General features: G+C 38.5%; 2 protein-coding genes across 6 annotated transcripts; one reads left to right on the top strand and one right to left on the bottom strand.

The window, feature by feature from the left end:
• Nucleotides 1–267: 267 nt before the first annotated feature.
• Nucleotides 268–5,213, bottom strand: coa8 (cytochrome c oxidase assembly factor 8). Of its 4 annotated transcripts, none has more exons than XM_027020953.3 (6): nt 5,165–5,213; nt 5,007–5,067; nt 1,156–1,353; nt 940–1,003; nt 553–643; nt 268–403 (listed from the first exon to the last, which is right to left on the bottom strand). In XM_027020953.3, the coding sequence occupies exons 1-6, from the start codon at nt 5,179–5,181 to the stop codon at nt 283–285; spliced, it is 552 nt and encodes a 183-aa protein (XP_026876754.2). In that variant the 5' UTR covers nt 5,182–5,213; the 3' UTR covers nt 268–282. The 4 variants fall into 4 exon arrangements, with proteins under 4 accessions (XP_026876754.2, XP_081580365.1, XP_026876672.2 ...); XM_081724239.1 differs by having other exon boundaries at nt 1,156–1,345; nt 5,165–5,179; XM_027020871.3 differs by having other exon boundaries at nt 5,007–5,210.
• Nucleotides 5,214–6,271: 1,058 nt separating this feature from the next.
• bag5 (BCL2 associated athanogene 5) lies at nt 6,272–17,113 on the top strand. Of its 2 annotated transcripts, none has more exons than XM_027021234.3 (5): nt 6,272–6,340; nt 9,813–10,080; nt 10,739–11,167; nt 11,367–11,590; nt 12,310–17,113. In XM_027021234.3, exons 1-5 carry the CDS (start codon nt 6,318–6,320, stop codon nt 12,833–12,835), a joined length of 1,470 nt encoding a protein of 489 aa, XP_026877035.1. In that variant the 5' UTR covers nt 6,272–6,317; the 3' UTR covers nt 12,836–17,113. The 2 variants fall into 2 exon arrangements, with proteins under 2 accessions (XP_026877035.1, XP_026876952.1); XM_027021151.3 differs by lacking the exon at nt 6,272–6,340 and adding an exon at nt 6,918–7,159.
• Nucleotides 17,114–20,686: the final 3,573 nt, after the last annotated feature.

Below are 20,686 nucleotides of genomic sequence, written 5' to 3'. Positions count from 1 at the left end.
CTTGTATTTTAATATTTAATTAATAAAAATAAAAGGAACAGTTACCACGAAAGTAACAGTAGTATGATTTTGTATTACACTCGAATATAACCATTAAGAACGAAACAAAATGCACCACATATGTATATTATTTTATAGATCATAGTCATTCTGTTTTTATTGTTTCAAAGTAGCATATAAAAAGATCTGCATCGACAGCATGAGTCTCCCAGTGTAATTTTAGTGGAAAGTCTTCAGTAATAAGGTGAACAGCAGGGATACAAGAAATCAAATGAAGTGATTTTATTCAGGCATCATGGTTTTTCTTTTACTCCTTACTTGACCACTTAGTGCCCTCCAGATACTGTGCAGAGTTACTCTGCCCATCAGAAGGGTAATGGTGAAATTCCGTCTATACCATTCTCTGTATTTTAAAAAGGGGATGGTGTTAGATATCTATCACAAACACTTTTCTGCCTATATATTCTATTGATCGATTTATCTTATTTATGCTTATAATGATGCTACTCAAATAAATAATATAAATATAAATAAGGATGTATGTATACTAACTTGTTGTAACTTGCATGTTTTTTACAGTTTTTGTCTAGGAAGTGTTTGTAGAAGACTGCCATCTCCTCGCTACTCAAGGTCCTTTGTCGTCCTGTAATACATAAGAAAGCAGCAGAATTTGCAAACTGTAGAATAAAGTATTGCTAGTATATAATCTTTCATTATAAATATGGATATGCTTATCCAGTTTAACTTGCAGGTCAATAATTACATTGACATCTTTGAGCTGTATCATATTGTCCTGTGTCCATTTAGTATTGCATATTGTCAGCATACGTGCTTATTAACTATTTTATTACTTATACATTATTTACCAGTATTTTTGTTAATATCCACTTCTGTGCACATGCATGAGTATAAAGCTGAACTAAGTTGAAAGTTACTAACCTCTCTCATCTTTTTCTGTCAAGCCTTTTAGCTTCAGCTGGGACAGTATGAATTGTTCTTTTTCCTACAGTTATAAGTTCATTAAAAAAGTTTCGTTAAAGATGAAAAGAGAACGTTACAAAACGATATACACATGCTGCATGATTAAATGCTGCCGTCTAGTGGTCAGAAATAAAACTATTTGACATCCGTTACAACTTATCTTTCAAGTTTCACCTTAGTGAACGTGACATTCTGGTATGTCCAAAACGCATGATTCCAGTCCTCTGTTTCCTGCCTCAGATGTCTTAGTTTTCTCTCCAGTTGGGTCTCATTTTCAGGGATATGATATATAACTGGTCGGAGATTTGACAGTCTGTCTGGTGGGCCAATCCAGTCGTATTTTGATGTTGGTGCTGGGTTGAATCTAGTGTTCTTAACAAAATTAAATGCCAAGTCAGTGAACAAAACCATATCAAAACCTATACAAATGGCTATATATTCTAAAACTGTAAACCATCCAAGTTTGCAGAAAGTGCAGATCCCAATAAAGACAAATACATGCTTTAGCATAAATGAAATACTAAAATGATTAAACTTATTTAAATTCTCCAGAATAAAGTTTCAGCAGAAGCTAATTCACAGATCATTAACATTCAATTCAAATGGCTCTAGAAAGGCAGGGGAAGTTCTAGGACAAACACTATTTATGTATAAAAAACATCACAATTTAAGACCTGTAAAAACAGATTAAATCTTGCTTACATTATATTAACTACCAATTAATTAGAACTGCTTTTATTCCACAGTACTTGTCAGGTACAGGAATTTGCTTTGGTATGATAACCTGCTCCACAGAATATAATGCTGACATGACACAAGTGTACTGCTAACAACCATGGAATAAGCACACAAGGCATGTGGCAAGAACAAAACACAATTTTCAGTATGCACACAGTATCTTTAGGGATAAATAAACAAGTAAGAGTGTAAACAAGACTCAGTTTAAAGTATATAGATTTCTGTTTGAATTCATAATTGTGAAATGTACTGTCGTGGCCAGTTTTGAGACTGACAAATTTTGGTTTTCACAAAGTTTACTGCCTTGTTTTTTGTTTTTTTGTTTTTTTACTTTTTATTGACAAATACATACAGTTTAAGCAAAGACTTAATAATTACAGTGTTGACCCTTCTTTTTAAAGAGTTCTGCAATTTGCCTTGGCATGCTGGATATCAGCTACTGGGAAAAATCTTGACTGATGGCAATGCATCAGTGCTTGGAGTTGATCAAAGTTTTTGCCATCAGTCAAGATTTTGCCAAGAAGCTGACATCCAGCATGCCAAGGCGAAGTGCAGAAGTCTTAAAAAAGAAGGGTCAACACTATAAATATTAAGTCTTTGCTTAAACTGGATGTATTTATCAATAAAAAGTTTTTAAAAAACTTATGAAATGCATATAATTGTACTTCACTATACCATATAAACATCGGACTAAAAAACTGACACAGTAAACTTTATGAAAACCAAAATTTGTCAGTCTCAAATTTTGGCCATGACTGTAGTAGTGCAGGCTATGGGGCCTTTCAATAGTGATTACATACCAATGTTTGCTAGCTTGACTGTTTTCAAGGAAGGATAGTGGACCGTTGAACAGGCATATTCTCACATTCTACAAGCAAAACTATTTCATGTAACAGTGTTTTGTACATTGTCCTATGAAAATACATAATTTGTGCATTTCTTTCTTTATATGATATCTTCATTTAATTCAACTGCAACCCTAAGTTCCACAACTGTGAATTTCAAAAATGCATAATTTATTGTCTCCACATAAAACTAGTACAGCATCCAAAAGTGTTCAATAGAAGATTTGTGTCAAAGCTAGACAAGACATCAGTGGAATGTTTTAATTGTGGTCTTTATAATCAGCACAACAATGTGTCCTTACTGGATGAATACCGGTATTCTTAATAAGTTTAAGTTTTGGTAAGCTTATCCATGATCTAAACAAAAACCTCCTTCATAGTAATTTCAGAAAATGTCCCACCTAGTAAACTCCTGATCTTCTGTTTAAAAGTAGGATTGTTTGTGGAGTGGATACATGTCCCCCTCCCCATCCCCATATGATCACTGCTCATTTTAAAGGGGACCCATTATACCCCCTTTACACAAGTTAATAGTTCCCTTGGGTCTTAATTAAATGTCTATGACATGCTAAATTACCACAAGATCATACAAAGCATCATTCTGAACCTGCCAAACACCCCAGAGTCAGATCCTGAGTTTGCTCTGATCATTCTAGCATACACAACAAAATACATACACTCGCTGGCCTCTTTATTGGGTACACCTGTTTAACTGCTCATTAAGACAACTCAGCAAATCAAATGGCAGCAACTCAATGCATTTAAGCATGCAGACAGTCAACAGGACCTGCTGAACTTCAAACCAAACTGCTGACCTACTGGGATTTTCATGCAGAACCATCTCTAGGGTTTACAGAGATCAGTGTGAAAAAGAAAAATATCTGGTGAACCACAGTTCTCTGGGTGAAAATGCCTTGTTGATATCAGAGGAGAATAGCCAGACTGGTCTGAGTTGATAGAGAAGCAACAATAACTCAACCATTTGTTAAAACTGAGTTATGCAGAAGAGAATCATTGAATGCCCAACACATCAAACCCTGAAGCAGATGGGCTACAGAAGTAGACCACACTGGGTACCACTCCTGACAGCTAAAAACAGGCAACTAATTCTATAATTCACATGGGCTCACAAATTGGACAATATGAGATTAGAAACATATTGCCTGGTCTGATGAGTCTTGATTTCTGCTGTGAAATTTGGATGGTAAGGTCAGAATTTAGAGTAAACAACATGAAGGCACTTATCCATCCTGCCTTGTAGCAACAATTCAGGCTGCTGGTTGTGGGGGATATTTTCTTGGTACTTTTGGCCCCTTAATACATGTTTGGCATTGTTTACATGCCACAACCTGAGTATTGTTGCTGACTGTGTCCATCCCTTTATGACTACAGTGTACCCATCTTCTCGTGGCCATTTCCAGCAGGATAATGTGCCATATCACAAAGCTAAAATCCTCTCAAACTGGCTTCTTGAACATGACGATGAGTTTACTGTACTCAAATGGCCTCCAGTCACTACATCTTGCTATATTTGCCTCTTCCACAGTTTAGCCTTGTACACTTGGTATTGATCCATCTTTTAGGAAAGGTTTTATTGGTTAGTCCTGCATTGTACTGACCCAGGTTGGAAAAGCAGTCAAACAAACGTTAGCTCATAGGTATAGAAATTTACAGATTGTGCTGGTCTGTGCAGTCAATAGAGCAGTTTCTGTGCGCTTCGCTCCAAATTTCGAAATATAGCGGGTCCAGCACCTTTGCAAAGGTTGTTCTCAAACCGTGTGTACGGCGCTAATAACTGCCCTCTTGGCGTAGAAAAATGGCACAAGATCTGAGGTTTGTTTTACCCCATGTTTTCTAACGTAGGTAAGCCACAAAACTGACTGGGTTGTCTTACTTCAGTCTGTGAGTTGGTAGGCACTCAAGCTACCCAAATAGCAGAGTACTAAAAATAGAACTGTTCATAATATAATCTTTAAAGTTTTATGCTTAACCACTGAAAAATGTAAGCCGCGACCCACACTCCGTTAAATTCTCGGGATCAAGCCCCGAATGGAAGCTCTAGTGACTCCCCTGATTAAAGGTACAACTTTTTTTCTGAACATAGACAACCCCGCCAATGAATCTACTGTTACATAATGGAATGGTGCGAGAGGGATGTGCTTTGCTATCCCTTCAAATCACTTGATCAGGTAACCTAGCGACCATCAGCTAAAGACGTAACTACCTAACGGTCACCTTAAGATAGCCATCTTAGGTTATTTGGCTCAACACAAGACTTTTTTTTTTTTTTTTAAAGCCCTGCATAGTTTACCCTTGTAATTTAAGTCAGATTACTCTAGCTACCGTAGCTACAATAGCCTGCAATATTCGGTTATTTCAGGAGATATTTAACGTTGCAAATAATTACTCACAGACGTTAGCAAGGAAGCTAACGTAACAAACCTCATCTTGTGGAGGTTGGCCAGCGCTGTGTCGACTGCTTGTCAGGATACTACGACGGGTTCTAAAAAGCAAATACCTTATTGTTCTGACATTCATTTTCAAAGTATATAGTTAGCTTCATCCGTTAACATATCAACTTTTGTAACCTAGCCAGCTACCTGCACGGTGGTTTCATGTATGTGAAGTCAGCAACAATGTTTTGAATGGCAGGTTTAATGGACCTCTTTTAAAATAAAAGTGGCATGGTGTACGAGTAGTATTTGTAAAAAAACAAACAAAAAAAACTTAACTTTTGTTTGGTTATTTGTTTTGATAAAGCAAAAATGAATCAACATGCTTAAATCTGAATAATGCTTAAGTAATTAGTTGTCATGATTGTCCCTCACTACTCTAGATCACCTTTACACTGCACAAATTTTACACCCTTAATATATATTTATGCTCCCAAAGAGTTAAATAAACTGAATAAAGTGTAATAAGTTAGAATTGGAACTAAATTTTACTTGGCAGATATCCAGTTGCAAACCTGAACTCCCCGGCTGAACTAATTCACAACTGCTGATGATAGAAGTGGTTGTCATTCCCAGTTCTAGTGATTCCTAGGGAGTCCAGTGTTCTTTACTTTCTTGTAAATGAGCGGTGTCAGAAATCCTCGGGGCGAAGAAACACTCAAATGTCAAGGTGCATAAATAGCTGAACTAGGATTTAGGCAGTTATACATAAAAATAGCTTGTAAGTATTCGGTGTATTTGAGATCAAGTTCTTTTTTGCACATCTTATAAAAGATTTAAAGTATCCGTCTTCACAACCCCCCAAAAAAATTCAGGAGCTTTTTTCATCTTCTTCCGATGAATTTTGCCACTTCCTGTTATTATTGAACTGGACGACCATTGTGCTTCAAGAGTTTTAGAGAGATGCAAAGGGTCATTGTCTGACTAAAGTACTAAGTCTTTATACGACAACTGTAAAATATTAATGAAACTCAATTAAAAATATTTAATACTGTAAACCATGTAACAGCAGCTTTCAATGACTGTTAAAACACTACGACTTGTCCATTTGACTAGGCACATGAAAGCTGTAACTTCACAGAAGCCGAGCAAAGATGCTAACAAAAGCATTTAAAGTACATGAAATAAGTGTCAAACATATTTACAACGTGTCATTTGAATTCTTAATCATCTACAGCCCTCATAAACTTAAACCGTATATTATGTTGCTTGTCCAACCTGGTACATTTGTCCCCGGTGGTCATAAGTGGTAATGAGGATTAGTGTTATCGGTTGTTTTCAGTAACCTACAGATACTCCGATGGCTGTGCGCTGGTTATGCAGGTGGGTAGCTGACAATGGGGACCATGCTAAAATGTAGAGCCATGTAGCTACGTGAAATGTACTTGTACACGAAACTTGCTACACCGTTTAGTCAAAAAAAGTGCTGTAACTACTATATCTGTACTGTGTCGGTGGCTGCTGTTTTTGTGGCCCTTGTGAGATTTTGGGAAACGCTACTAGCTAGCTTGTTAAACTATAGCCATTTAAACACTGTTAGCTAGCCTTTACAAATGTTTTTCAAAGACTGGTATAGTTTAATTAAGATGTTTGATCGGCCTTTCAAACTTGCATTTATATATCTAACCAGCTAGCTAATGCTAGCTATCTGCCAGTAGCGCTTGCGAAAAAAATACTACGCGCCGGCTAGTTACTGACGTTAGTGTACATAAAAGATTAAACCATTTTGTGTTCTGGATGGATAACATTACTGACTAGCAAAAAATGATGAGAGCTAGGCGTGAATTAGTGCAATATTTGGTATGTCGACATAAAATTTGTCAAATTTGAGCAAAATAACAATCTAAATGTATGAGTCGTAGATATATGATGGTTTATTGTGTAAAACCCCTGCTGATCTGTGAATTGGTTTCCCCAGTATCTGCGCTTGGACTGCGTGGGACGGGAGGGGCGGCAATGCAGTTAATCCCGATGTAGTGTTAATCTGCTTCTTAAAACCTCAAATATATAGCTAGATAGTCTTAAATTCACATCTCAACGTGCCATCAATTACTGACGTATCGCAACACAGATTATTTTACATATCTTATGGAAACGGAGCTTTTCAGAAATGTGCGCGAATGTCTTCGGCGTGCTGAAAAGGTGAGAAATATTCTGCGCATCTGGGAAGGTAGTGAGACATTGCTGATGTTCGTGTTGGATAAGAACTGCTTTGATGCCCTCTCCTTTAATCGTCTACGTTTTAGGGGGCTATGGTATATTTTCTGTTCTTAACATATATGTTAAATATCGATGTAGGTGGGATTACTAGGGGTATGTGTGCACTGTGCGATTAGGCTGCATTTTTGTTCGTAATGTACATGCTAACGATGATATATGTTGAGGATGGTAGTGATTTACGTAGTGGAATGTTTTTGTCTTGACTACTCGGTATTCTTATGTTAGACAGAGTGATTATTAATATCTGTGCCATTGACCTAGTCTGCATCACCCTCATACCTTTTAATAAATGGACTGTTCCACATCTCGGTATCCTTTATATTACCTCATAGCTCCAAAATGAAATTACTGGGAAACACATCTGGCAGTAATGTTTAGAAAAATAATCCATAGAATCTTGGTTTCAGAAAATTTGTCTTTTATAGTGATTTGGGTCAAATCGCATTGTTGCATCCAACATCAAGGGAACCTTCTGGCCTGCATTCAGCAGTAGGCTTGGGCATGGATGGCATTTGGAGTCCATGGCCCCACCCCATCACATAAACCAAATTTTTAGTTTTGTATGCAAGTTCACTAGAGACTTTATAATCAGAGGCCTGTAGCAGTCATGTGCCACAGAAGCGGGGAAAAAGGCAGGCATGGGTAAAACTGTAGCTCACTTGATGAAGGTGATTGAAAGGCAGACTGAAGACTTATCTATTTGTGGAATATTTAAATGACCATTGATGCTGCACCTATGTTGAGCAACAGGAACTGTAGTACTTATTGTTTTTTATTGCATTTATCATTGTCTGATAGATCTTGTGCTTATTTTGCACTTCATTTAAGTATTGATTCCTGTATTTCAGCAGTATTCTAGTTCAATTGCATCTTGAACTCTAACCTACTGTACTGGCTAGGATACATTGTATGAGTAGATGACAAAGCACTTTTGTGAGTTGCTCTGCATAAGAGCATCTGCTAAATGCCAAAAATGTATATGTAAGTGATTGAGCAAGGTGCTAGCAATCCAAAGGACATGTGTATGATTCCCCAGGGGGAACACATGCTGTCATACTGATTAACAAGTCGCTCTGGATAAAAGTGTCTGGCAAATGCTGTAAATGTAGCCCTAAATGACTTGTCCTAAGACAAGTAAAGAATTCCGTGGGTGACGATGTGTAGTTATCCACACAGGCTATATTACCAGTGCATACGTTTGCTTTATACTTTTCATGGTCACTTCAAATTCACAGTAAACAACCATGGAATGAGTAACATTCTTCTGCATGAAGGGATTTCTTTTCACTTGGTTATGTATAAATGCACAAACAAGCTGTTTTCCTAATGATCTAGTATACAATGATCTGTTAAAAATCTTTGGGTGACTTTACAGTATTGTAACAGAGAGTATAAATTATTTGAACAAACAATAGCTTTGGCATTGGTTTATATAAAACATTTAAAGTATGGTTTACTTTTTGTAAACTTTAGCAAATTCAAATGATTGTTGTTAATCAATCTCTAGCACTTTACTAAGAAACACTTCATCATGTCAAGATATAAAGAGAGACCATTAGCTTGACCTGTCTGTTGTGACATCACAGACACATCTCTGTAGAATAGCCTTTGGTTGCCAGTGAAATGCTTTGTAGTAGTGTGTGGTTTTCTTTGAGCAGTTGGTTCTTAAGGCCATTTTGTTTCTCACTGGATATCCCCTCTGCAGCTGGACTAGCAAATACTTTTGATCATATGTGCTCAAGACCATCTTGTGGATTACCTTCAAGCATCGAGATGAACGAGATAAATGATTTTTGGTTTTGGGCTCACAGCTCTTCTTAAGGGAATGTGTTTGCTTCATTCCACATGCATAAGGTGATATGGATAATTTAACACAGAGTTAGGATACTATTAACAGATTGCTGCAATTGGCGCTGTCAAATGGCTTCATTAGTTTAACTGACGATGAACGTTAACTGGCAGGGGGCAGTGGATCAAAGTCTCAGTAGTTGCCATGCCAGTGGACCTGAGCCCTCTAATTTTCATGTCATGTATCCCAGCATCTAATTAGTAATCCACTTACAACTCTCACACGTTTGTACTCACACATGCCTGCTTACTTGTTGTGTTTTTTTGGGGTTTTTTTTGGGGGGGGGTTCAGGTTTGTTTGCTTTAGTTTTTTACACTGGGTGGAGGGCCTAGTCATGCAGGAATAAATGGCAAACTGGACAAACTTTGGGCATCAAAATCTAGAAGCATGAAAGAGAACTGTAATGTCTTGTAATTATATAATGTATATAAATCAAATGAAATGGGGCATACAGTAATTTTGTATATTATGTGAGGTACTCAAGATATTTTCAGAGGAACAGAGAAAAAGGAAAGTGCTTTGCATGCACAGCTGATGAAAGACCTCTGTCCAAAATGTCCTGTTTCTCTGGAAATCTTGTGTATTTCACAATTTTTACTACCTTTACATGTTTTACTACAGTGCACTGCAGTTACTCCATGGAATCTTCTTCAGAGATATACTTGATGAAATGTACAAATGACTGTACCGCTCACTCCACTCATTCACTCTCACTCTCTCTCACAGCCTATTTGGGAAGCCTTTTGATGGTGGGAAGCGGACAATGGATCATGGCAGCCAGCAGCAGCAGCAAGCGCAGCAGATGCCAGGGCCGTTCCACGTGTTCACAGGGCCGTACCCCGGGCAGCATCCAACCTTGGTGCGCCTGGACGAGCTACAGCGGGAGGGGGCCATGCTGGGCCAGCAGGTGTGCTCCTTCAGTGGCCTGCAGAGTGACCGCGAGTACAAGCGACTGGAGCGAGAACTGACCCGGCTCCTGCTCGAGCTTGATCAGGTCAGTAGCTGACCTTCCCATGACCACAGAGGTCATACACTTGGGGAGTTCATTTAAATGTACTGGTGAAAGGCAGAAGATGCTGCACTGCAATTAGAACATTTTACAGCTTATTATCTCGTACATTATAATGCCTTGTATCTTTTAGAGGATTTTAAAAACTAGCAAAAGGATGCGTTTTTATTTACCAAATTTACCATAAAGTCAACCTTGTCAGCCTGGCTGTGAGTGTGCAGAGTTTTTAGGTGCTATGCTTTCTGTGAGTTTGTGTGATGTATGTGTGGGTGTGAGACATACATACAGGCTGGTACTCTCCATGCAAATGTAATTTTCTATAATGTGGAAGAGCAGGGCTACAATGCACCATGGGAGGTTCCAGTTAACTGCCAGTTGTTATTGTGTGATTGATTGTCCCTCAGAATCTAATAATCTAATAAAACCCTGTTTTGCATCTAAAATCTATGCATAATTGCACCAAGTCCTTAAAATTGATAAAATCGCTCAATTACACAAATTCCATGTAATCTGCATAGAGAAGTGCATACAAATATTTGTGCATACTTTTAACTGAACAGAATTCCACAAAATGCCTATAAATATAAAATACCATATAAAAAATGCTCCCATAATTTAAGTTCTGTGTGTGTGTATTTCCCAGGTGGAGACAGAGGGAAGGATGGATCTGCAACAGGCTCGGAAGCGTGCCGCCGGCGAAGTGGAGGGGTTATTGCGGTACCTTGAGGGCAACGCCACACACCCCTCCCGCCTGGCCATAGAGGAACTGAGCCGGGAGGCACAGAGCCTTCTGCTGGCGGGGGTGGTGGCACCCTTTCGACAGGGTCAGGCCCAGGATGTGACTGAGAGCGGCGAGGAGCTGGTGGAGGCTGTACAGGATGTGGCCATGCGGCTGGCCCAGGTGAAGACAGAAGGCAGCGTACCCCTCAGGAAGGCCCGCTACCGGGCTCTCACCCGCGTTTGTGCTGTGCAAGAAGTGCTTGAGGGCCGAGTGCGCACCCACATGCTGGCGTTGCCGCTGTCTGATGACACCCATGAGGCTGTGCAGCGCATCAATCAAGTGATGGTGCAGGTCAGCAGTTGGGGGTGGAACAGTGACAAGTCACGTGGAAACAACCGCCAGTTACTCTATCTAGTCAATTTTTTTTTAACTTCTTTTCTGTGTTTTAATGCCAACATTTATAGCCTTGACTAACATATAACTTCTTCACCAGTTAGGGACATCAGCTTTAGGCTGAAGAGGCAGAGACGGACTGATTGATGTTTTGCAGGTGAGTGGTGCCCGCTGCCAGCTGGTGGCTCTGCTGATGGGACTGAGTGGGCGTGACAGCTGTGCCCATCTAGCACGGGTCCTCACTGAACTGTTGGTGGAGCTGGACTCCCTGGATGTGTCCAGCAACACAGCTGTCAGGAACTACAGGAAACAGGTGGTGGAGGAGATCAACAGCCTGCTCAAACACATTGACCTGGAGGGGGAGGGAGATGACACTCACAGGTAACATATGCATGGACACAAACACACTCATGCATCCTTGGGTGTCATGACATGAAACATATTAAGACTAGGAAGTTTTCCCATTAAATTGTACACTCTCTTCATAATTGAAATTAATCCCAAAACTGTTGTATAAAATGTGTATGAATTTTTTTATACTTGTCCCATTGGACTAAATTGCATTTTTCTTGCTAGTCAATATATAAATGACTTGATATTGAATCTGCCAGGTGAGAATTTCTGAAGTATGAAATGACCATTGCTGTGATGCACTTTCTTTTTTACGGACTATATTATGTTTGGATGTGTTGCTTTATACGACATTGAGCAGCAATCGTCCTGCCCCATTTGAATAAACACACCCACTTGGCTGTCATGATGTTACTTTGCTTCTGTAAATATTTGCTTCTGTAAATATTTCCACCACTGAACAGTATTTACCCTGCTCCCTACAGAGTTGGCCAATGTCAGCAGTACTCATTAGCATAAAGAATCTATGCCCAGCAAATAATCTCTTAATCACCATAGACAACACAGGGTAGAGAATGGTAGAAAGATCACATGTCTGCAGCTGAAATTACAGTTGTGATATTACATTGAATCAATTTGTTGTAAACCAAAATGAGTCATTTAAAATATAAGAAATTAATTATAAATATGTGTATGTTTATCTAAATAGTTCTACCACTGAATAATGATGTTCTGTTATTTCCCTTCAGGTATGACTTGGCACAAAATGACTCCATCCGTGAGATTGAAGCCATCCGGGGACGCGTGTCTATGCTGCGGGGGGAGGTCCTCCGACAGGGCGTTGCAGGGCAGGGTGCAGAGCTGCAGAGTCTACTAACGCATCTGGATGAAGTGGATACCGGGCGTAACCCCTGCATCAGGGAGGCCCGTCGGAGGGCTGTGCTTGAGATCCAGGCCCTTATCACCTACCTAGATCTCCGGGAAACCCTCGGGCGCCGGAACCCAGGACGGGATGAGCCCCCGCCTCATACAGCTGTGTGGCGTGTCCTGGCCAGCTTGTCTGACTTACAGGCCCAAGTGCTCGGTTTTGATGGCAAGAGAGCTGACAAGAGCTACATGGTACTTGAGGAGTTGCTGACCAAACAACTACTAGCTCTGGATGCTGTGGACCCTCAGGGGGACCAGGAGACTAAAGCAGCGCGTAAACAGGCAGTCAAATATGCCCAGAACATCCTCAGCTACCTGGACATGAAGACAGATGAGTGGGAATACTGAGAGCACATGGAAAATGAGATCAGAATTTTGGAATGATTCACATTTTGTGCCTAGTTTATGGTATGAAAGGACAAAGGAGTGCAAGAAACTTGGATTTGTAGTGTGTACATAACATACTTTACCCTGGACTGTAGAACACTACTATATGCACTGCAATTACTGCTTTTGATTTTAAATTCACAGTTACAGGTGTTCATGAAAACAGCATTTTTTCCCAATAGATCTGTCTGCAAGTAAACAAACATATGGCATTCAAATGTTATGCTTCTGATTCCAAGTGCTTTTGTGCTTTTAGAAGTGTCTGCTTCTCCTAGTTTTTCTTCAGCTTGTATGTGGTGTGGTGCTAAACCCTGTTTTGCTGCCAAAAACTTGCTTCCCAGTGGACCACTTGCCTGTGTGGAGATTCTCAGACCAAGGAGGAGGTTCTGCTGCGGTCTTTACCCAGTATAGATGCAATGCCAAATTGTAGATACACCTAAGTAGTGACTAACGTAACCCACATTATTAGTGTCAGTGATTAACCATGGGGGTTTGCACAAATGATTAGCAAAATAAGTAAGTTGAAAATTATTTCACTTTTCAGATAGTAGTAGTCTCAAGAGATCTCTCACAAGTCAGGATTCAGTTCCAATTTGAACCATGACCAACCATTATCACCCAAATCTAAAAATGGACCAAGTTCAATGAAAAAGGAAGTACTGTCTCATGCCTTAATCCCTACAGTTCCCTTCAGTATTTTTGTTTGTATTTATTGTTTAAGCTCATGTTGGGAAAAAAAGATAAACATTTGTTGCAGACATGGGAAAATGTGCTGTGAGTTTTTAGGATTTTTTTTTTTCCTCACAGTGTGGAACAGGCAGTGTCTGATGCTGAAGAAAAGTATTCAAGTCCCAAGCTGTTATTTATGTAAATACCATATAATGCAGTTTGATTTAACAGAAGGGTGAAAATGTACCTGTTGTCAGATAAGATTTCATTACTGCAGACAAGTAAGGGAAGAGATGAAAAGACTGAAGGCTTTTCTTGTTGTCTTTGCTTTGCTTGTCTCTGTTAGGACAAGAGTGTCTCACAGCCTCCTGGAAACAGTGGAGTGAGTTTTATTTTTGGATATGACTGTGATCAAATTAAGACACGGGGGCATTCTAGAACATTCTGCATAGGACTGAGAGGGTGTCGGACTCTTTAAATAGCACCCTTTTTTTCTTGCTTACATTGTCACAGTTGTAATAGTTACATTTAGGGCGTTTTCCCCTTCACTGTCATATGTTTCAAGCATTTTGTGTTGGACAGGACTGAGTCATGCTGCAGTTTGATTAGATTATCATAGTACCTCTGACAAATCACAATCACATTAGCTCCCACTAAGACCCTGTCTTTCTTGCCCTCATTTACTCCCCCAATCCCACCCAAGCTAAATATGACTTCACTGCTGAAACACTGCAGGAGGAAGGAAGCAATCAGACTCTTGTTTGTTGGTCATAAGAACCAGAGCAGGAGTCTCAACTTTGCATTCAGAAATATTCATTCCAAGCACAAAGCCAGTAGTACTGGTGTAATTGATACACACTTTGGCCAATGATGTGTCAGAAATTTACATTTAAGGTGGATCAGGAAGCACAACATGCCTCAGTATATTCTTTAATATATCTTAATGCAAGTTGTACATTTAGATTACACTTCTGTCTGCGAAGGTTTTTGCTCTTAGGCTCTTTGTCTGTCCTTCACTGTGTTCTTCAGGGAGTGCTGAGGCTGCTAGTGCGAGCAATAGACATTCTAACTGACTAGATCTATAGTAGTGGCAACCCTCCATTGAGTGCCAATATCTGCCATGTTCCAAATGCTATTCATGTTCTCCCGGACACTGCTGCTCTTGGGTATCAAAGAAAATAAGTCACATGCAGTAGACCAAAAATGACCAAATAGAGAGGACCTGGATAATGCAGCAACATTACAAATGAACAGGGAAGAGTAGAAAAAGCAGTATAGTGCAAGTAGGAGGGAAAGAAAAGGCCATAATTTTAATAATTTAGATCTGCAGAGCTGTTACCAGTGGCTCAGTGGTATTGTGACAGACTGGAGATCTAAATTATGAAAATAATGTGTCACGATAAGATGTGGTCTAATGAAGCTGATGTGTGAGTCATGTTCAAAGTCATGTGTGTGAGTCAGGACCTGCACAAAGCCAAGGGCAGAACTAAGTCACCATTAAGGTTTCATTAAAAATATTCCATAGTTGTGGGCTAGGCTTATGTGTGGAAAGCGATCTTCTTTCAAATTTGACACTTTCAAATACTTAGTATATACAGCAACACTCATTGGACTTAAATTGTACTGTACTTAAATTTCCAATGAAATACAGTTTTGTGAAGAGGTTTTGTCTTGCTTTAAAGGTTTATATATAAAGTTTCCATATACACGTAGAATTTTCCAGTGCCAAAAAGTGTGAAGGAGGTTGGAGTCTAGCTTGTCTTGCAGTGCTAATGAAAGGCTTGTTGTGACTAAACCCCCAACGTCAAATAAATTCAGTGTTTCATGGGATATTGCATAATTACAGAGCTTAAGACCATTTCTAGTTCTGAAAGGAATTTTAACATTGTATTTCTCAAGAGATCCATGCACTGTCCATTTGTATGAGTCATGCTGATATAGTCATGTTATCTCCAATAGGTATCTCCATGGTTACAATCAATATTGGAATGTGCGGTGGGTTTGTTTTGATTTTGCATCCCAGTTCACTCTAGACAGCAAGACAGCTTATAGTCTTTGTGATATGTGTTTGGATCTGGCCAAGAGAGGTTACTTTGAAAGCTATTTTGGATGAACTTTCCTATTCCATTCCTATACAGTAAGTGTTGATCCCATCATGAAACATGCAATATAATAGTAGTGAAGAATAAGTGCTCTGTGACTATTAAGGGCATGACTATATGGCTTTAAAGCCTGGTCTTAACTACTCATTTTCACTTGAATGACTGATGATTCAGTTCAAAAGTAGCAGTTCTTAATAGGTGTGTATGTGTGTGTGATATATATAAGTTTATTCAGTAAATCCATGTGCAATTCTGTAACATTGCTTTGAAACTTAACATTTTAATACATTACTATGATTTCAGGTGTCTTTATCTTGAGGGCATGTTGGGGGCAGGGGTGATGTTGAGGGCATGACATTCAAAAACATGATGACTGGAGAACAGTCACTGACTTTCGGTATAATAGAGAAACAGCACTGCATGCTCAAATTAACTTTGATTTGCTACTGTATGGGATGAAGGGTGTACCTGTGTTTGATGTGGTGCTAAAAACTCAGATGGCACATTTCACTAAAAAACAGTTATGTACTTGCTATCTTAGTCCAGGCTAGTAGTTGCTTGTCATGATGCCTGATTTTTGAGAGCAGCATAAAGTACCCTACTAGACAGCAACAGATTTTTTTTTTAATTGTTTTTGTGTTGGAAATGAGGATGGGTAGAACCCATGAGAGGACTGATGCCATCAAATCCATAGAAATTCCAGCTGACTCATGAATTCAGTGACTGAAACATTGAACTCTTGAGCATGCTATTAAACTCTAAAAATACAACTAGCATTATTACAAATTATAAAACATACAATGTAATAAAAGAGGAACAGTGTTGTGTTTTGTAACAGAATGTTTAATTTTAACCTTTTCTATTGGTTCCATGCCTTACCATTTCCTCCTTAACACTAAACCAGAGCCTTCAGCATATAACATTTAGGAACAAGCGTTACACTGATTTAGAATGTAATGAAGAATGTCCCATTTTATGGCACACCACAGTTGAGTGTAATCTCCCCTTAGACAGTTCTGGAGGGCAACTTGGTCATATGCATAGATAAAAGTGTGAAGAGCTGCCGTTACTCTCAGTTTACTTCTTAGACTAACTGGTTGTGTTAGTTCAGTCTTTCTGTGATGACACTTACAAATTGGTTTTCTCAGTATTGTGATAGGATTGAGATATTGTTGATTGTTCAGGCTTACTTTGTGCTGTCTGATGTACATTTGTACAAAAACACCACTCAAGTTTTAATTACTGTGTGAATGTGCTGACTGATTTGATTGATTGCATTTTGTCTCTACACTGGTAAATAAAAGGTGATTTTAGAATAGCAATCCTGTGCACGGCAACATAGTCATTTGTGCCTGAACTCATTTAGCTTGTTTCTATGGCAACATTCCCCTGTGCACAGGTGAAGTGTTTTTTATTTTTAAAAAAAGCCAGCTGTTTTAGATACAATAAAAGCAAAGCCTAGAAAAGCTTTCTTTGTTCTGTATTTTTATAATACCAAACAGCTGGAATGACCATCCTCTACTTTTCATCCTGATGTAGCTTCCTACAGCTGCTTATCCGCTGCATGCTGGCAAGCCAAAATCTGCAGTTATTAGTATGCTCACTAGTGCACTGCTTACATGGTGAAGGTTTCATCTTTGCTGTATCCATCAAAAGTGTAATGAGTGAACCAGAGTAATTGAAGAACCAGGCCTAAGTATTTTGTTAATGTGCATCCATGAGACTTCATAGGATAACTTCTAGAATAATCCTGACACAATAATTACTGTCCCTAATAGAACAAAACATTTCTATCACAAACACACTTCACTGCATGTAGTATATTCTCATGACTGTCAGGTAGCAACTGCAGGGTGATTGCATTTACAAATCGTACTTAAAAACTGATCACTCTGCATATTATATGCCTAAAATGCCCCAAAAGAATCCAATCATGTGTGCCTGGTCCCACTGCATTCTTTCCTATATATTTTAAGTACAATACAACACTACAATAAAAATTGGATAATGCATCCTAGCTAAGCACTCACAGTCACTCTGGGAAACCTCTTCAATGCTCTGTAAACACACAAACAATTCCACAGGGCCCAGTAACGTGTGTCTGATCGATCTTTTAGTGTGATAAACATGTCTTTCTGGCTAAATTGCAGATAAATCACCACATATAAACAAGTGATCTTGATAAGAGGACAAAAGGGGACAATTACAACTCCCCTTTGACTACTGGCCCCCAAGGAGTACAGTGTAAGAAACACACACTGTTATGTACTGTCCATACACACATTCTCAACAGATTTCATATTACTAGAACAGATTAAAAAAAAGGGACTGAATTAGTATGACTCATGGTATACATAGCCAAATCCCTCAAAGCAGAAACATAGTAATATACATTACCTTGCAAAAAAAATAAAAATAAATAAATAATAATAAATTCAAAAACAAAATATATCAAGAAGGAAAATGTTTACTATTTTCGGGCTGAAGCTGCTTGTCTTGGCCAGCAGATGGCACTAAATAACTATGAACATCTGACACCTACAGCTACGCTGGTTTGTCAACTGTCAAGGGCTGGTTGTCAAACTTGAGTTCAATTAATGTGAAATTTCCATATTGTTTCAGGAATATAGGGGCCAGATATCCAAATCACTTTACAGTAGGTTCATTGAGGGGAAAAATGGTTCGAAAGAGATTAGAAATTCATGTTATGAAAAAAATGTAAATGTAAATAAATTACAAGCTCTTAAATCAAGATATTAACCATCAAATCTAAAAATAAGTGAGGCAATTACAAAATCACAAATATGTCCATTACAAGACAACGGAGCAAAAACATAAATAGGCTTATTTTGTATGTGCTTTTTATGTTCAGATAATTTACACAAGGTGTATGTTGTATAAAACAATTGTCACTTAACATTTGTGACTGTCAAACAAATGTACGATGATTTTTTTTTTTTTGTCGAATTCATAAATCGCACCGTCGTGAGGAAGTGAATCCCGCCGATACGTCTGTGTAGCGGTCGGATGCCGCTACGGACGGGACCGCATCGCATCGTCGGAGGGAAAACCACAAACGTCAAGATGCAAACATTCCGCTACAATTTAAAGTGAGTCAGTCTGAAATTGCGGCATCACCGTGTCTTGAAACAGTTTTAACATGCAATGTCAACGACTACTCCAATACCCTTGTATCCCAAGATATATATAAAAGGGACTCCCTCAATATCCTTTTAATCATTATGGCAACATGACCCCATATATGAGTCAGGTGTCACTTATTTTGACTTGTACCATGTTGGCCCGAATCATCAGGTAGACTAAGGTAACCAATCTAGACTGCTAATGTTAGCTAACATTGTGTGCTCAAATATAGTCTATTAGGCTACATATTATTAGCGCTAATATCAATATATCAATAATATTCTCCTTGTTCTGTATCAAACACGTAGTTAGCTAGCGGTTAACTAACTACGAACTTAACAATTAACATTAGTGGACAGTAGTTAGTTAATATGAAATGGTAACGTCAAGTCCAGTGATTACAATGTTATCCTCCACGTTCTTTCCAAAAGGCTTTATTAAAATAACTAAACTAGGTTAATGGCTGAGGATAAGCTATTTAGTCTCTGCAAACATTAAGATCAAGTAATTTAGCCAAATAGAGAAAATTAACGTATCTTGACATCTTAACTAGCGAAACTGGACAATTTTTTAAACAACTAATTCTCAGATAGAGCATTACCTTCTGGCCCTAGCTAGCTATCTTATTTGCCAAAATGTCTGCTGCGCACATAGATGTGTATAGGAAGCAACAATGTATTTTTGGCTTCGTTGTGCGGTTTAGAATAATGTAAAACCTTGAATCGGGGGTTTTTTTTATAGCCCACCACGAAACAGCTTTCTGACATGTCTGAAATTTTTTATTTAATCCAACAATAAATAGAAGTGCATAATGCAAATCAAGAGCCAATAGAAAGCAATTCTGACAAAAATATCTTAGCTAGTATAGCTAAGAATTCGTTTCTGCGTTGTTCCTATATTTAAACATTTACATAAATAACGTTGATAAAGACGATTTCTCAACAGAATGACGTGAAATTATATTTTCGTAGATACTCTTAGCTAGCTAACTATAGCATCCCTGCAATCGCGAGTGTAGACAGCTGGCTTAACTAGTTAGCTAACTTGACTACTCGCGATATTACACACATTGGTAGCCAATTAGTTTTACAAGGGTACGCTCTAATAAACTTTCTTACCATTATGTTAACAATAAACCTAAACCACAATTGTCATAGTACTTACTATACGTTATTAATGCAATAGCTAACGTTATCTTAGATTTGCTAGCTTCCACCCATTTTCATTTAAGATACCACTACGTTGTGACTGTTGAGATCTTTTGCAGATTTTCAGACGTGTGAATATGTCCTGGCAATCATCTAAGCATGGTTTTTCCCTATCCGTGCCTTTATGAAATCCTGAAAGATGTAGCTAGCCAGCTAGCTAAAGAATTTCTAAGTGAGCTAGCTAGTTAGCCGAGTGCAGTAGCTAAATACGTTATGACGTATCCATCCTGCATGCTATAAACTATAACTAGTTAGCTATATTAGCTAATGGGTCCTCTTACAGTTTAGCACCAGCGAACAGAATCTACCTAATTGGCTAGCTGCGTGGCAAATGTACATTGGCGATGTCTCTCTGATTCAATGTTTAGATCCCTTCCTTTCTGAAAAGTATTTGCTTTGTGTGACGTAATTGTACTTTACTTAGATACAGTCTTACTGTACTAGACTTACGGTACTAGACTGTTAGATGTAGTTTTCTGCTATATTCATATTTAAGGTAATGCTCTGTAAATTGTTAGTGCAGTAACTAATTGCAATATCGTTTCATTAAACCTTTATGTGAAGTTTCATTTTACTTTTTATCTGCAAAGTAATTATTTTAGCCTCCTAACGCTAACCAAAATATTTCTAATCATCCAATACTTTAGCACTAAAGTTTGATCCTAAAAATGAAATATTCATAATATTTA

This window comes from Electrophorus electricus, chromosome 12 (genome assembly GCF_041902795.1).
Source record: "Electrophorus electricus isolate QZ-2024a chromosome 12, ASM4190279v1, whole genome shotgun sequence".
NCBI classification, from domain to species: domain Eukaryota; kingdom Metazoa; phylum Chordata; class Actinopteri; order Gymnotiformes; family Gymnotidae; genus Electrophorus; species Electrophorus electricus.
The sequence above is the reverse complement of the archived record's forward strand: the minus strand, read 5'-3'. Positions and strand labels throughout refer to the sequence as shown.

Bases quoted from the DNA above. Each gene is read 5' to 3' on its own strand.
- coa8 (XM_027020871.3), bottom strand. From the start codon at position 5,102: ATGAATGTCAGAACAATAAGGTATTTGCTTTTTAGAACCCGTCGTAGT. The intron at 644-939 runs GTTAGTAACTTT...TATGTATTACAG, and splicing joins GACAGAAAAAGATGAGAGAG to GACGACAAAGGACCTTGAGT. The intron at 404-552 runs GTTAGTATACAT...TTTAAAATACAG, and splicing joins AAACATGCAAGTTACAACAA to AGAATGGTATAGACGGAATT.
- bag5 (XM_027021151.3), top strand. From the start codon at position 7,128: ATGTGCGCGAATGTCTTCGGCGTGCTGAAAAG. The intron at 7,160-9,812 runs GTGAGAAATATT...TCTCTCTCACAG, and splicing joins GTCTTCGGCGTGCTGAAAAG to CCTATTTGGGAAGCCTTTTG. The intron at 10,081-10,738 runs GTCAGTAGCTGA...TGTATTTCCCAG, and splicing joins TCCTGCTCGAGCTTGATCAG to GTGGAGACAGAGGGAAGGAT.